Here is a 17,045-nt window from a genome sequence, read left to right as displayed (position 1 = left end):
TTGGGGATATATTATGGGGAAAGAACTGTCTTTCCTGGCCCCTGGCTGTTACCACTGAGTTATTTACTTGCTTGGAGCAAAAAATCACTGATAAAACTCCCACAAACATCGTGCATCACTGTTAAGCTCAGCTCAGTATGCTGTCTTCCAGCCTCCGATAGCCAAGTGCTCTCTGAACGTTTTGGACTACAAATCCCATCAGCCACAACCAGCGTGGCTGATGGGAGTTGTAGTCCACAACAACTGCAGGGTGCCAGGATGACGAAGGCTGCTGTAGTCCTTTATTTTGCAACCATCTGTCGTCTATTGATTTAGAAGCCAGGAAGGTCTTTGCCCATCAGATCATCTATTTTATTTGTTTATCTGTAACATTTATATGCCCCCTTTCTTTCCAAGGAGTCCAAAGTGGTGTGCGTGGTTCTCCTTCTCCCTCATTCATCCTCACAACATCCCTGTGAGGTAGGTTAAGAGATAGGGACTGGCCCAAGGTCCCCCCAGTGAGCTTCAGGTCTGAGTGGGGATTCGAACCCTGGTCTCTCAGGTCCAACACTCTAAGCGTTAATGCCACACTGGTTTATATACACATGAGAAAGATGTGAGAAGTGACATGATAGCTGTCTTCAAGTATCTGAAGGGCTATTGTCACGTGGAAGATGGAGCAAGCTTGCTCAAGGGTCTGGAAACTAAGCCTGATGAGGAACGGTTGAAGGAGCTGGGTATGCTTAGCCTGGAAAAGAGGAGATAGGATATGTTGTTGTTGTTTAGTCGTGTCCGCCTCTTCGTGACCCCCTGGACCAGAGCACGCCAGGCCCTCCTGTCTTCCACTGCCTCCCACAGTTTGGTCAAACTCATGCTGGTAGCGTCAAGAATACTGTCCCACCATCTTGTCCTCTGTCATCCCCTTCTCCTTGTGCCCTCCATCTTTCCCAACATCAGGGTCTTTTCCAGGGAGTCTTCTCTTCTCATGAGGTGGCCAAAGTCTTGGAGCCTCAGCTTCAGGATCTGTCCTTCCAGTGAGCACTCAAGGCTGATTTCCTTCAGAATGGAGGGGTTTGATCTTCTTGTAGTCCATGGGACTCTCAAGAGTCTCCTCCAGCACCAGAATTCAAAAGCATCAATTCTTCGGCAATCAGCCTTCTTGATGGTCCAGCTCTCACTTCCATACATCACTACTGGGAAAACCAGAGCTTTAACTATATGGACCTTTGTTGGCAAGGTGATGTCACATGGAGGAGGGAACAAGCTTGTTTGCTCTGGAGAGAAGGACCCAAACCAATGGCTTCAAGTTATGAGAAAGGAGATTCTGACTCAGTATCAGGAAGAACTTTCTGACAGCAAGAGCTGCTCGACAGTGGAAGTCTATTTCTGGAGGTGGTCGACTCTCCAAATTACAAGGAAGAAGTTCCTAGCTAAAACCTTAGGCAGAACTTTCTAATGGTGAGAGCTGTTCAGTGGTGGAACGGACTCCCTAAGAAGGCAATGGACTCTCCAAGGTGATCTTCATTGTCTAGTGAGGACTTGAACCCTGATCTCTCAGCTCGTAGTCTGACACTCACTAACCACTTTACCACACAAGCTCTCATTGGCACGTCCCAGCAAAATCGAGGAAGAACCTTACTGCACCTTGGAGACAAACACATTATTATTATTATTATTAAAATGGCATCATAAGCTTTTGTGCGCTTGAATCCGCGTCATCAGGTGCAGGAGAAAAACGATGCCAGCAACTCACCCTAACGAAATTAATTGGCATTTATTTCCAAGAGGCAATAACAGGGACACTGATTTATCAGGGATTGGCAGGTAATGTGAAACTCTCAATGATTTACGAATACCACCCAGCCCCCTTCTCTCTCTCACACACACACAGAAAAGCAAATTCACCTGATCTGTGAATGAAGTATTTACCAATTTACCAATCTCATACTTCTCATAGCTTGTTTGTGGGGGTGTTATGTGGGAGCTGTGGGCTTTGTGTTTTGGGGGAACACAGAGCTCCCCCACTTCCATGTTATTTGTGATATCATTACCATCATCCCAAGGCTCTTTGCAAGATGAATGGCTGTTCCCGGCTCAGATTTTGCAGCGGCAGGATGGATTATCCGGCTTCCAACGCAATTGATAGATTCCATGCACCTTGCAAAAAATCAGTGACTTATAAGAAATGACGGATAGGCGGGGGGCGGGGGAAGGAGAAGGGGGGAAGGAGAGAGGAAGCTAATAAAAGGGGGCAGGTGATCAATAGGAAGACAAAAGAGGCAGGGCAGTGGCTGCCGTTCGGGAATCGACATTAGTTAAAATTCATGAGCAGCCATCAAAAACAAGTCCATAAAATAACTAAAGGAGAAAATTCTAAGACGTGAGAGGAGGGTTGGTGGTTTGGCAATGGGAAGAGGAGGCTGTCAATCTGCAGTTGCCAGCAGAGACCCCGGAAATCTTGCAAAGGACTTAGAAATAAGAGGGCGAGGTCCTCACTTCCCCCACAACCCGATATTTCTCCTTTGCAATTGGCCCTTGAGTGCATGAGGACGAGCTGCTGCAGTGCTCCCTCCAAAATGTCCTACTTTCAGCCACAGTAACTATAGTAAAGGTAAAGGGACCCTGACCATTAGGTCCAGTCGTGGCCGACTCTGGGGTTGCGGCGCTCATCTCGCTTTATAGGCTGACGGAGCCGGCGTACAGCTTGCTGGTCATGTGGCCAGCAGGACTAAGCTGCTTCTGGCAAACCAGAGCAGCGCACGGAAATACCGTTTACCTCCCCGCCGGAGCGGTACCTATTTATCTACTTGCACTTTGACGTGCTTTCGAACTGCTAGGTGGGCAAGAGCAGGGACTGAGCAATGGGAGCTCACCCCGTCATGGGGATTTGAACCGCCGGCCTTCTGATCGGCAAGTCCTAGGCTCTGTGGTTTAACCCACAGCGCCACCTGTGTCCCAGGTGCATTCTGCCGGTAACTATAGAGGCCCTATAACTCTTGTACCCCATATAAGCATGCAAGAAGCACCTGCTGAATCAGGGCAAAGGCCCATCTAGACCAGCATCGTGTTCTTGCACTGGCCAACCAGATACCTGAATGGAAACCCCCCCAGCAGGATTTGAGCACGAGAGCAACTCTCCCCTCCTGAGGTTTCCAGCAACTGGGATTCAGAAACGTTATTCACTCTGAATATGGAGGAAAACTAAGATTCGGTTTAACTCACCTTAACGGCAACACACCAAGCGACCACACTTAAAAATCAGCCTTGAGGGCGGAATGCAGCTGAATTACAGTATCCGTCTCTGCTGTCGACATCTCTGAATTCAAGAAAGTTGGGCTCTGGTGAAATCTGGAGGAGGAAAAAGAAGACACTGAAGGCTCTGTCTCTCAGGATTGACCTCCTACACCTTCCACAACTTATTCCACTGTGGCCCTGCTGGCTTGGACACCCGGAGGGCACCAGGTTGGGGAAATCTGGTGCAGGAAGAATGCAGGGCTGGAGCAGAGAGTCAGTCCCTTCTGCTGCCTCCCTGCACCTCCAGGACATGGTCTGAGCCAAGGTGGTAGGGAAGGCTGCGTCAGAGTCACTGGCTTAACTGGGCAGCCACTGGCAAACTGGGAGAGAGGAGCCCCCTTGCCCAGGAAACTGGCCCGTTCTTTTGTCCACCGCAAAGCTGAGTTTACTGAAGCGCATTATCACAGATTTGAAAGGAAGAGCTTCCGTGGATCACATAAATGAGGTAATAAGAAGAGAGTGGCTGGTGGATCTGGCCAAAGATCCAGCATCCTCTTCTCACAGTGGCCGATGTCCCACTGGGAAACTTGCAAGCAGGACCCGGGCCCAAGAGACCCTCTGATTCTGAGTCCCTTGGTCGCTTTGGGGCAACAGCATCCCGGCGAAGCAACTCTGATTCTTTGGCGCCCTCGGCCTCTCTCCCAGGAAGTAGTCAAGCTCAGAACCGTCGCTGCCTCCCCTCTCCGTCTCTTGCTTTCTCAGCGCTCCAGGATTCAAATAGATTTGCAGTAATTGGTGTCTCACATCGGCCTCTAATGGGTCCCATTTTTCGGGGCTTTAGGCTGCATTTGCTAGGATTAAGACTGCGCTCCCTGGATGATTCAGGATAACCGAGACGCCCTCTTTTGGGCAGCTACCAAGATGTGTGCCGTTATAGGAATCTGTAATGTGGCCACAAGTATTTATGGTACAGATTGTATCTTATCTGTCAAAGCAAAGAAAATCAATGGGGAGAGGGGTATAGGGGAATTTGAAATATTATTCATAATTTAAAAGCTTTAATATACAATTTCTAACTGTGTTGTATTTGTATACAACAAAAAGAAGTTTAGAGTAATTAAAGGTAAAGGGACCCCTGACCATTAGGTCCAGTCGTGGACGACTCTGGGGTTGTGGCGCTCATCTCGCTTTATTGGCCGAGGGAGCCGGCGTACAGCTTCCGGGTCATGTGGCCAGCATGACTAAGCCACTTCTGGCAAACCAGAGCAGCGCACGGAAACGCCATTTACCTTCCCGCCGGAGTGGTACCTATTTATCTACTTGCACTTTGACGTGCTTTCGAACTGCTAGGTTGGCAGGAGCTGGGGCCAAGCAACGGGAGCTCACCCCGTCACGGGGATTCGAACCGCCGACCTTCTGATCGGCAAGTCGTAGGCTCTGTGGTTTAACCCACAGCGCCACCCGCGTCCCTTTTAGAGTAATTAGGTATATTTTAATTTAGTTAATTATGTAATAGGTTTATGTTAGAAAATGAATATGGATGTTGAATTTGATGTTTGCAATTTTTCTTTTTTCGGTTTTGGAAATAAAAAAAGAAAGAAAATCAATGAGTGCCAGGAGTAACTATGACTCTCTTATGACCTGTTATCTGTGGGAATTATAATTAATAAAGATGTAACATTTTCTCTCCGCCCCCCCCCCCTTACAAGACTAGAACTCAGGGGCACCCAATGAAGCTGAATGCTAACCGTATTAAACTGTGGAACTCCCTCCCACAAGGGGCAGTGATGGTCACCAACTTGGATGGCTTTAAAAGGGGATGGGACAAATTCCTGGAGGAAGAGGAGGTTAGAAATGGCTAGAGCCAGTGTGGTGTAGTGGTTAAGAGCGGTAGTCTCCTAATCTGGGGAACCGGGTTCGCGTCTCCACTCCTCCACATGCAGCTGCTGGGTGACCTTGGGCCAGTCACACTTCTCTGAAGTCTCTCAGCCCCACTCACCTCACAGAGTGTTTGTTGGGGGGGAGGAAGGGAAAGGAGAATGTTAGCCGCTTTGAGACTCCTTAGGGTAGTGATAAAGCGGGATATCAAATCCAAACTCTTCTTCTTCTATTAGCCAGGATGGCTGTGTTCTGCCTCAACAGTCAGAGGCAGGGATGCTTTTGAATACCAAGTGTTGGAAACCAGAGGAGGTTGAAAGTGTTGCTGTTGTGCTTATGTCCTGATTGCGGGTTTTATATAGGCAGCTGGTTGGCCACTGTGAGAACAGGAGGCTAGACTAGATGGGCCAGGGGCCTGATCTGGCAGACTTTTCTTAAGTCCTAGCGTTGAGAGTACTGAACACGATGGACCAATGGTCTAACTCTAGCTCAGCATAAGGCAGCTTCCTATGGGAGCAGCACAACTGGCAAAGTCACATTGCATATTAATAAAAATAGGCAAGCCTCTGAGTTATACAGGACTCCATAGCAAGCAGAAATCATGATCCGAAACACTGCCACAGAAAGGTTAACAGAATTTGCCACCTGGTTTGACTCTTGAGTACTAACAGGCAAAGGGACACTTACAGAGGGCTTACCGTAAATATCGGACCCTCCAGGTCACATCTCTTATTTACTGCATACATCTCTCTTAAAGGTAAAGGGACCCCTGACCATTAGGTCCAGTCGTGGCTGATTCTGGGGTTGCAGCGTTCATCTCGCTTTATTGGCTGAGGGAGCCGGCGTGCAGCTTCCGGGTCATGTGGCCAGCATGACCAAGCCGCTTCTGGTGAACCAGAGCAGTGCACGGAAACGCCGTTTACCTTCCTGCTGGAGCGGCACCTATTTATCTACTTGCACTTTGACGTGCTTTTGGACTGCTAGGTGGGCAGGAGCAGGGACCGAGCAAAGGGAGCTCACCCCGTCACGGGGATTCGAACCGCCGACCTTCTAATCGGCAAGTCCTAGGCTCTGTGGTTTAACCCACAGTGCCACCCGCGTCTCTAGATGAAAGTACAAACAACTAATTAAATGGAAAAGACAGAGAGTTTCTGGAGTACCATATCAGGCCTACTGGAGCATGAGCTTAGTGGGCCAATTTGTACTGTTAAACTCCAAGAATGGACGCAGTACTACCGATCCCTTTTCCAGGACCAGGGTGCCAGCTTAATCACCCAACAGTATCTCCAGAAAACTCACCAGCTTGGCCCCCAGTGTCCACGACTGGAATGAGGATATTGGCTTACCAGTTCTGCTGCTCTCCCTCTTTTTAACAAAAAAACAAAACATCGTAGCAAACAGCATGATGTGGAAATGACAAAACCTCAGCTGCAAAACTTTGCAGAGTGATAGGCAGACCGCTTTCAATTGCTTTTCCGTGTGATTTCCCTGGAGCATGTTTTCTCCTCCGGACCTCTTTGACCTCACAAAATTACCTATATGGAGAAAAGGCTGAGCAGTAGAGTGGTGCTTTGCTCAAGGTCCCTCTGGGGCTCTTAATTCTACACTCCTCTCATTCTGCGGCTTCCCTGTGCGAGGTTAAGCACAGTCGGAGTTGTCATTGTTAAGGAGGAATTCAGTCAAACTGACAGTGCTGCGGTTTCACCTTGAGCAGGCAAACTCTGCAATCAGGACAGCAGAAAACAATTGCCAGCCAAGCCGGTCCATGAAGGAAGAGCGAACAGGAGCCAGGAGGAAATTTGCTGTGCAGAGAGGTTGGGACGAAGGCTGGCGCTTAAGGGCAGCTCACTTGCACCGCCTGCTGGAGCAAAGGCTCAAGAGCTCGGAGGAGAGTTAAAGGGATGAGATTTGGGCTCCCATAAGTATCATCCCCAGCCACCTTAGCCAATGCAGAAAGGTTGCAGCGTTTGGGGCTTTTCCGTTTTAAAGAAAAGGCGAGTGAGCGGCAAGATGGTAAAGGTAAAGGTAAAGGGACTCCTGACCATTAGGTCCAGACGTGGCCGACTCTGGAGTTGCGGCGCTCATCTCGCTTTATTGGCCGAGGGAGCCAGCATACAGCTTCCGGGTCATGTGGCCAGCATGACTAAGCCGCTTCTGGCGAATCAAAGCAGCGCACGGAAACGAAGCTTACCTTCCCGCCAGAGCGGTACCTATTTATCTACTTGCACTTTGACGTGCTTTCAAACTGTTAGGTTGGCAGGAGCAGGGACCGAGCAACGGGAGCTCACCCCATCACGGGGATTCGAACTGCCGGCCTTCTGACCGGCAAGCCCTAGGCTCTGTAGTTTAAACCACAGCACCACCCGCATCCCATTGGCAAGATGGTAGTAGTTTATAAATTACTCATGGCATGGAGATAGTTTACTGTGTCCAGTTCTGGGCGCCACAATTTAAGAAGGATGTTGACAAGCTGGAAGATGCGCAGAAGAGGGCAACTGAGATGATCAAAGGTCTGGAAACCAAGCCTGATGAGGAATGGTTGAAGGAGCTGAAAATGTTTAGCCTGGAAAAGAGGAGACTGAGAAACAGGACTAAGATGCGGAGATATGCTCCAGAGATCCAGACAGTGGGGAGCCCCAAGAAATTAATAAATACAATTTGGACTATAATTTGATCTTTTTATTTTTGTTTTGTTTTTGTTTTTTTTAATTGAAGTATTATGGTTGGATATTTAATTGGATTTTTTTTTATTGGAAAATCAATAAAAATGATTTTTTTAAAAAAGGAAAAGAGGAGACTGAGAGGTGATAGGATAGCTATTTTCAAATATCTCAAGGGCTGTCACATGGAAGAGGGAGCAGGCTTGTTTTTTGCTGCTCTGGGGGGTAAGAATTGAATCAGTGGCTTCAAGTTACAAGAAAGGAGATTCCTTCTAAAGACCAGGAAGAACCTTACGACAGTAAGAGTTGTTCAACAGTTGAATGGTCTCCCATTGTGGACTCTCCTTCCTTGGGGGTTTTTAAGCAGAGGTTGAAAGACCATCTGTCATGGATGCTTTTGTTGAGATTCCTGCATTGTAGAGGGTTGGACTAGAGCAACCTTTCTCAACCTGTGGGTCCCCAGATGTTGTTGAACTACAACTCCCATCACCCCTAGCTAGCAAGGCCAGAGCTCAGGGGTGATGGGAGTTGTAGTCCAACAACATCTGGGGACCCACAGGTTAAGAACCGCTGGACTAGAGGGTACCAAGAGCTCCCTTCCAATTCTATGATTCTGTGGACTGGAACACTTCTTCCAAGCAAAATCTCAGCTGTGGGGGATGGATGGATAGGGGGCCCTTCAGGCACGAGGAAAGATCTCTGTAGGGAGATGTGCACCCATGCGTCCCACCTGCCAGACCTGACTACAGGCAACTGAATGTGAGAACCAACTCCAGCAGAGAGTGGACTCCCCTCAGTGTTGCGCCTGGGACACGCCATTCACCAACACTGCAGACGATCCCGCAGCTGAAACCAAATGTCACCTGAGATAGAAGATGTCATGGCCTGATAAAGGTAAAGGGACCCCTGACAATTAGGTCCAGTCGCGCCCGACTCTGGGGTTGCGGCGCTCATCTCGCTTTACTGGCCGAGGGAGCCGGCGTACAGCTTCCAGGTCGTGTGGCCAGCATGACTAAGCCACTTCTGGAGAACCAGAGCAGCGCACAAAAAGGGTGTTTACCTTCCCGCCAGAGCGGTACCTATTTATCTACTTGCACTGGTGTGCTTTCGAACTACTAGGTTGGCAGGAGCAGGGACCGAGCAACGGGAGCTCACCCCGTCATGGAGATTCGAACCGTCGACCTTTGGATTGGCAAGTCCTAGGCTCTGTGGTTTAACCCACAGCGCCACCCGCATCCCTCCATGGCTTGATAGACCCCAAACTAAAGCACGTCTCCCTTTCCTCTTCCTTCCCCTTGCAGGTGGTCGCTTTGACGCTGTTGACGGCTTCTGGGGAAACACTGGAGTGCTCCGAATCTGTGAATACTGAGCTGTACAGGGCAGCCTGCGTCCACCTGGGCTGCTTGGGCATCATTCTGACCATCACCTTCCAGTGTATGCCAGAGTTCTACCTGCAAGAGACGACCTTCCCATCAACACTCAAAGAGGTAAAATAACGGTATCAGGGAAACATTTTGTTGTTGTTGTTTAGTCGTGTCCGAGAGTATTTCTTAATGCAGCACATGGTTAAACTGTGGAACTCCCTGCCACAGGAAACAACCTGTTGTTGTTTAGTCGTTGAGTCGTGTCCGACTCTTCGTGACCCCCTGGACCAGAGCACGCCAGGCCCTCCTGTCTTCCACTGCCTCCCGCAGTTTGGTCAAACTCATGCTGGTAGCTTCAAAAACACTGTCCCACCATCTCGTCCTCTGTCATCCGCTTCTCCTTGTGCCCTCCATCTTTCCCAACATCAGGGTCTTTTCCAGGGAGTCTTCTCTTCTCCTGAGGTGGCCAAAGTATTGGAGCCTCAGCTTCACGATCTGTCCTTCCAGTGAGCACTCAGGGCTGATTTCCTTCAGAATGGAGAGGTTGGATCTTCTTGCAGTCCATGGGACTCTCCAGAGTCTCCTCCAGCACCAGAATTCAAAAGCATCAATTCTTCGGCGATCAGCCTTCTTGATGGTCCAGCTCTCACTTCCATACATCACTACTGGGAAAACCAGAGCTTTAACTATACGGACCTTTGTTGGCAAGGTGATGTCTCTGCTTTTTAAGATGCTGTCTAGGTAAACATTAGGAAACATTAGGAAGAACGTTTTCTAGTAGGAGCCTTTGGACAGTGGAAAGGACTCCATTGGAAGGTAATGGGCTCTCCTTCAGTGGAGGTTTTTAAGCAGAGGTTGGGTGACCATCAGTCATGGATGCTTTAGCTGAGATTCCTGCATAGCAGGGGGTTGGACTAGATGACCCCTGGGGGTCCCTTAGCGCTCTACAATTTCACGAGTCTATGAATCAAACTAACACTTTTTTGAGGTGTGTGTGTTTTATATAAATGCAGACTCCAAGAACATCTCTTGGCAGGACAAATGATCCTAGAACAGTTCAGCCAGCCTGCAGTTGCAATTAGTTAATGAATATTCTTCCCACACGCCCAGCGTCTTCGAGTGTCTCATTTGTTAGAAAATCTTTTAAGCTGAGGACTTTAACTAGGAAGATTAAGTGACTTGCAAGGAGTATCTGTTCTTTGGAAATAGATTTTTCATTGTCTGCTGTGTTTGTGTGCCTTTTCCCATGCAACCTGAATTCTTAACCATTTGTTTGCTACACGTGAGCCTGGGTAAATATTTCTGCGTTGGCCTGCAACCCCCCCCCCCCCCGCCGCTTTTTGTCTTTTAAAATTCTCCTAAACAATCTCCTAAAATTCTCCTACACACTTTTGCAAGCCGTTCCCTCTAAGGCAAAGCATTTTGAAATCCCATTCTCACTAAAATACAGTGGTACCTCGGGTTACAGACGCTTCAGGTTACAGACTCTGCTAACCCAGAAATAGTACCTCGGGCTGAGAACTTTGCATCAGGATGAGAACAAAAATCATGCAGCGGCGGTGCAGTGGCGACAGCGGGAGGCCCCATTGGATAAAGTGGTGCTTCAGGTTAAGAACAGTTTCAGGTTAAGAACGGACCTCTGGAACGAATTAAGTACTTAACCCGAGGTACCACTGTATCCGTTTTTGTGCATATTTTCTCCTAATGCAGCCGTTTTTGTGAACGTTGTTTTTGGCTGACGATCCCTATCACAAAAATCAGGGAAGGGGTGATTTCTCAAGGGATAGCTGGGTGCATGATTTGTTAATGATTTCCGGAAGCAAGGATTAGAATTGTAGAGTCGCAGAATTGTAGAGTTAGGTGGGGCTTCCATTATGATTTCCGGAAGCAAGGATTAGAATTGTAGAGTCGCAGAATTGGGTTAGGTGGGGCTTGCATTAAAATGTGACGCGGACCAGATTTTGCAACGTAGCCTCTCGCCAAGGTCTGGGGCTGAAATAAGCCTTTTCTTTTCCTCACCTTCCTAGCTGCGGTCTCTTTGAGCTGCCCTGAGGCCAGGACATTTTGCATGCACTCTGCTGTTTTGCTAGGGACACCGCTGCACACTCACTACAGCGGCACAGAAGGGACACCTTCGGGTTGACAGTGATGAACTGGGTTTGCTTTGCAGTTAACCTCTGGGGGTTCACGGCCAGCCAGTGCAGAAGGGGAGCATCCGGGAGCCTGCAGGCAGTGGCTGCGAGGGAAATGGAGTGAGGGATCTGAAGGGGCATGAGTCATGGTCAGGAGGAGTGAGGTTAGCACAGTGAGTGTATGCCGGGGCGAGGGAGCTCCTCCCCAGCCAGCCCGTCTCAAAAAGGATATTGCAGAGCTCAGAAAGGTGCCGGAAAGGAACACCCAAACCAGCCAAGGAGCTGGAGCACAAGGAAGCAGAGGCAGCTGCCTTTATACCAAGTCCATCTAGGCTAGTATTGCCAGCACTGACTGGTATCAGCTCTCCGGGGATTCTGGAAAAGGACTGAAAAATACTCGCAGTCGAGTGCGGATTTCATGCTCTTTATTCAGCTTATAGTAGTGAGGAGGAATGGAAGTTCCCCCGAAATGTCTGCTTTATATACATTATTTCCACAATGGGCCCCACGTGATTGGCTAATTCCGGGATTATCCTGTAGGCCAATCAGGTTGCGGATTCACTTCCACCTGGAGCTGGATTGGGTGGCTCCTGGGGATCAATCAGACTGCTGCATTCTGGACCCTAATGTTCTAGGGCCAATCAGACAGCTGCATTCTGAATCCTATTGTTCTAGGACCAATCAGACTGCTGCATTCTGAATCCTATTGTTCTAGGGCCAATCAGACTGCTGCAATTTGGATCGTATTCAACTCAGTACATAACAAGGACCATTCCCATACCCACCTGGGAACCTCTGTGTACAAAGGAGATGTTCTCCCACTGAGCTACAGCAGGCACAGGTGAACTCGGCCCTCCAGATGTTTTGGGACTACAACTCCCATGAGCCCTAGCTAACAGGACCAGTGGTCAGGGATGATGAGAGTTGTAGTCCCAAAATATCTGGAAGGCCGAGTTTGCCTATGCCTGAGCTCCGGCCTTTCTCCTAAATGGAATCCCTTCCCAAAGGAGGCAGTGAGGCGCCACTTCAGGCTGCAAGAAAAGAACAGCATATTTTATATGCTCCCCGATGTAAAAAAAACCCAAACCCATTTTGCATTTAAACATGCAGAGCTGATACTGTTGCATGCACATTGGTATAATAATAATAATAATAATAATAATAATAATAATAATAATAATATTTATACCTTACTTGGAAAATAAATACAACCCAGGTGGTTAAGAAAGCCCAACAGTGACTCCATCTCCTCAGAGTATTTGTGCAGAACGATGTCAATCAACATTTGATGATCTCCTTCTACCGGTCCACAATAGAAAGTGTCCTTTCCTACTGCATCACAGTGTGGTACGCTGGTTTGACATCATCTGATAGGAAGTGCCTACAGAGGGTGGCGAATATAGCACAAGATATTATGGGCTGTCCCGTGAATCTGCTGGATGAAATAGCGGAAGAACGTTGCCTCAGGAGAGTGAGGAAAATTCTCAGGGATGATTATTCACACTCTGGCTGGCACTTTCTTGATCTCCTGCCCTCGGGCAAAAAATATAGAAGCAGGATTAGTCGCACCAACAGGGTAAAGAACGGCTCCTATCCATGGGCTGTTAGGCTGCTGAATGAAAAGATAACAACAGGGCAATTGACTTTCAGGTTTGGTGGGTGTCCGTCAGTAAACGAGGGGAATTAAGACTAAGAGAGCTGAGTGGGGGGTGCTCCTGTAATCTCTCTGTATACAAGTTGTACAAGTGAAAATAAAGTATTTCAATACCCCACCCATCTGGCTGGGTTTCCACAGCCACTCTGGTTGGCTCCCAACGTAATGTTAAAAACACAATAAAAGATCAAACATTAAAAACTTCCCTAGACAGGACTGCCTTCAGATGTCTTCTAAAAGTCAGATAGCTGTTTATTTCCTTGACATCTGGTGGGAGGGTGTTCCACAGGGCGGGTGCCACTACCGAGGAGGCCCTCTGCCTGGTTCCCTCTAACCTCACTTCTCGCAGTGAGGGAACCGCCAGAAGGCCCTCAGTGCTGGACCTCAGTGTCCGGGCAGAATGATGGGGGTGGAGACGCTCCTTCAGGTATACTGCGCCAAGGCCGTTTAGGGCTTTCAAGGTCATCACCAAAACTTTGAATTGTGCTTGGAAACGTACTGGGAGCCAATGTAGGTCTTTCAGGACCGGTGATATATGGTCTCAGCGGCCTCTCCAACACAAGATAACAAGTAAATAAAGGGAGAACTTTGTCACACAGCATATGGAACTCCCTCCCACAAGAGGGCCGCTGATGTCCGCCAATTTGGATGGTGTTGAGAGAGTTAATTGAGAGATTCTGTCTCCCTTACAATACTGCAAGACAGAGTCATGCAATGAAGCTCACCTGGTGATTCTGGGCCAGTCTCCACCTCTCAGCACAGCCTACCTTGAAGAGTTGTTGTGAAGTAAATAAAAAGATCTCCGCCTGCCCCTCCAAGATCTCCTTGGAGGGAGGGGAATGAACAAAATGTTATAAATATGGTAGTCAAATAACTGAACCTACCTGCTTGCTACATGTGGAGAAACTGGTGTACTTCACCAAGAAAACCATTTTATCAGTCAATTGTAAGTTGCTAAAATGACCACATAGGAAGCGTCCCTCCGCCAATAAGTGGTGAAGTTGTGGAGAGATTGTCTCTTCCAGGCCTATATCTGGATAGGCAGAGACCAAAACAAATTTTTAAAAGAGCTGCATTTAATTGTGTAATCAGATAATCAAATTAATTTGCTGAATTTCTTGAGAGGTCGTGTCTTGAGAGCAAAAGCACAGAGCACCAAGGCTTCTAAATATATCTTGTGTTTGGAACAAATGTGGTTTCTGAAGATGGCAAAAGTCAGGGGGAAATCTGTATATTGCGGAGAAAGAGATAAACCATTAATATAACCTAAACTCTGCTTTTAAAGTCGCTATCTAAAGCGCTCAGAGGTTTGTCGATTTCTGTCGGTCGTTCCTAGCCACAATGCCTCCATGTTTGGATAGGAGAGTTGGTCTTGTGTTCAAATCCCACTTGTTGGTTTCCCATAATGGACATCTGGTTGGCCATGGTGAGAGCAGAGGGAAGGCTCTTCTGACATTCTGACTCCCTGCGCCTGTGTCTCGCCTGGCTCTTTGGGTCAACCTCAGTTCAAAGGTAAAAAAGAGCCGACTCTCTTCCCTGGGCATTGCGCTGTAGGCGGATCGCCTCCATCGGCCAGAGAAACAAGCCAACCTTGGCCGTGATCGATGTTCAAGCAGGCGTTTGATGAAGGCAGCATCTGCCCAGGAAGGGTCTATTTTGGGGGCCAGCCTGTCCTCTGAAATCAAGCTCCCTCATAAACAGGATAGCAGGACTGACAAAACACAACACAACCCCCCCCCCCCAGGAAATGCAGATCGCACATGATATGTGGCCCCCACAAATCTTATTAAGAAGAGCTGCAGAGCTGCACTCTTGTGGCATTTTGACATCTCTGGGCTTCCATTTGCATCCCAGTAGGAAGTTTGGATGGAAGAAGAAATTCCGACGAAAGAAGAATGGCAGACGAAATGAATGGACTAAGCAGAATTGGACAAAATGAAAGGAAGGATTCGAAACCTGTGGGACCAGAGATTTAGGGAAGATTGGAAGAAGTATATGAATTATTTGAAGGGCAACTGCAATCAGCAAATTACGCTAGTAGGACTACAAGAAGTTTTGTAAGGAGAAATATACGATGTGTTACAAAGTAGAAAAAGATAGAGATATTGGTCATGAAGAGTTGGACATGACTAAACAACTGAACAACAACAACAACCAGCTTTCCCCCCAGGTTTGCTTTGCCTGCTTCCAACCAGTTGCATAAATGCTCTTAAATATTAAATCGCTTTCCCCCAAAGCTTTGCCTCTTCTCCAGCGCAGCTTAATGGCGCAGAGTTAGGAGAAGGGTGGCGGAGGCTGTTTGTTTCGTCATGCCTCCCGCTGCTGCCATGAACAATTCCCTTTGGCCCTCGCGCATTATGCGTCTCATTGCTCCTGGTTTTGCCCCTGAGCCGCAGCAATGGGCTGTGCAAGCAGATGCGGCTTTTATGTCCAGCAGAACTGCCTGGCTCTGCCATTGAGCCATTGAAGTCCCGTGTCATCGTCTCCTCATTTGCTATGTCCAATTTGTGCTCATTAGCTCTCCTATTCTCTTTGCCTCAAGCACATCATCATGAGGGCAGTAATGAGGTTTCATGGAACTCCCTCTGGCTTATCGCATCCTTCAGCTGATACCCTCCTTCCCTTTATTTTTAAATAAAAAGCTGCTGTGTGAGCGAGTTACAAAAGCCAACCCAAAGAGTTTTTGGAGGTTACAATTTTATTTTTATTTCCTTTTTATTAAAGTTTCCACTTTAACAATCCAATCAAATCACATTAAATAGTCCAGATTATACATTGTTGTTGTTTAGTCGTGGACCCCCTGGACCAGAGCACGCCAGGCACTCCTGTCTTCCACTGCCTCCCGCAGTTTGGTCAAACTCATACTGGTAGCTTCGAGAACACTGCCCACCACCTCGTCCTCTGTCGTCCCCTTCTCCTTGGATTCTTATCTCATTATACATGACAAAGCCATTTTTCACCTTTTCACCCCTTGCTTTTTCCTGCAAGACCTATTGCAGTCCTTAAGAGTCGTCAACAGGCTCATCACAGCTATCTGCCAATCACCCATTCCCACCACCCTTCTGAGTAATACCCCTCCCCACCTTCTCACTATATAGAAGGGTCTGGGGACTTCTGTTTCAGTGTATCTGAAGAAGTGTGCATGCACACGAAAGCTCATACCTAGAACTAACTTAGCTGGTCTTTAAGGTGCTACTGGAAGGAATTTTTTTTCTTTTATTTTGTTTTGACTTTGACTAAGCACTTTGTGATGGTATCCAAGTTGGTGGCCGTAATACAATCAACAATGCCTAGCTTTATGGGATTACCAGCAGCGATGGAATAACTATGCACTGTCATTACAAAACATCCAGCATACCTGAAATAGTTGTGTGGCAGACAATAAATAGCCAGATAAGCGAGAAGCAGTTTCTCAACGCTACATCATCCTGGCCTCTGACCTCTTCAGTGTTGCCCTAAGACCAACATTGCCTTTGCTTTCAAAACATTGTTATGGGCTAAGAATGGATAACTTTGAGGAATGCGCCATGTCTGCAGATGGTGCCCAGACCTTTGTTTTCCGAGTCATCAGAGTTTATTCTTGTCCTCCTCATGGTCAAAGTCCTCTTCGCCTCACCACCAAGACTCAGCAACCCGGCTTACATTCCTGGCAGGAGCGCCTTTCTTTAATCTATTTATTTCTAAATCCGCCACAAAACGATCCCGGGACAGTTTCCAATGTTTGTTGTTGGCATCTGTCTGTCCCAATGGAGTGAGCCTCCAGGGGTGAAGTCCAAGCACTGTGTTTACAGCAGCAAAGTGACCTCCGTGAAGCACAAGCCTGGGCCGTGTGTCTGGAGGTCCTGGGCTGCTCAGACAAGAAGGCTCCCCTCTCAGCCTCGCTGTTGTGGTCCAAAGGAAAGGAGAGCAAGATTTATGGGGGGGGGGGGCACATTATCTACCTGACCTGGGCTTCTGCCTGGCTCTGCAAGGCCCTCTCCCCGGGTTCGCTTCTAACCGTACACTTCTATGATTCTATTCTATGTGCGCCGGCAAATAACCATCAAGTTATTTGCTTGTTATTTTTTAAAAAAAACACAACACCATTGTTCTTCCTGGGGAGGTGAAAACCATTAGTCCCATGGCCTTGGCCAAATTGCCACTC

General features: G+C 48.0%; 1 protein-coding gene across 1 annotated transcript in view; it reads left to right on the top strand.

Moving 5' to 3' along the window:
• LOC309337888 (L-gulonolactone oxidase) overlaps positions 1-17,045 on the top strand; it is a 46,468-nt gene that overhangs the window by 6,690 nt on the left and 22,733 nt on the right. Inside the window, exon 6 of the mRNA XM_081854873.1 lies at positions 9,053-9,238. Within this exon, the coding sequence (XP_081710999.1) occupies positions 9,053-9,238 (186 nt within the window). The remainder of the gene's footprint in view (positions 1-9,052; positions 9,239-17,045) is intronic.

Source organism: Podarcis erhardii (assembly GCF_964252035.2).
Source record: "Podarcis erhardii genome assembly, chromosome: 3".
Lineage (NCBI taxonomy): Eukaryota > Metazoa > Chordata > Lepidosauria > Squamata > Lacertidae > Podarcis > Podarcis erhardii.
The sequence above is the reverse complement of the archived record's forward strand: the minus strand, read 5'-3'. Positions and strand labels throughout refer to the sequence as shown.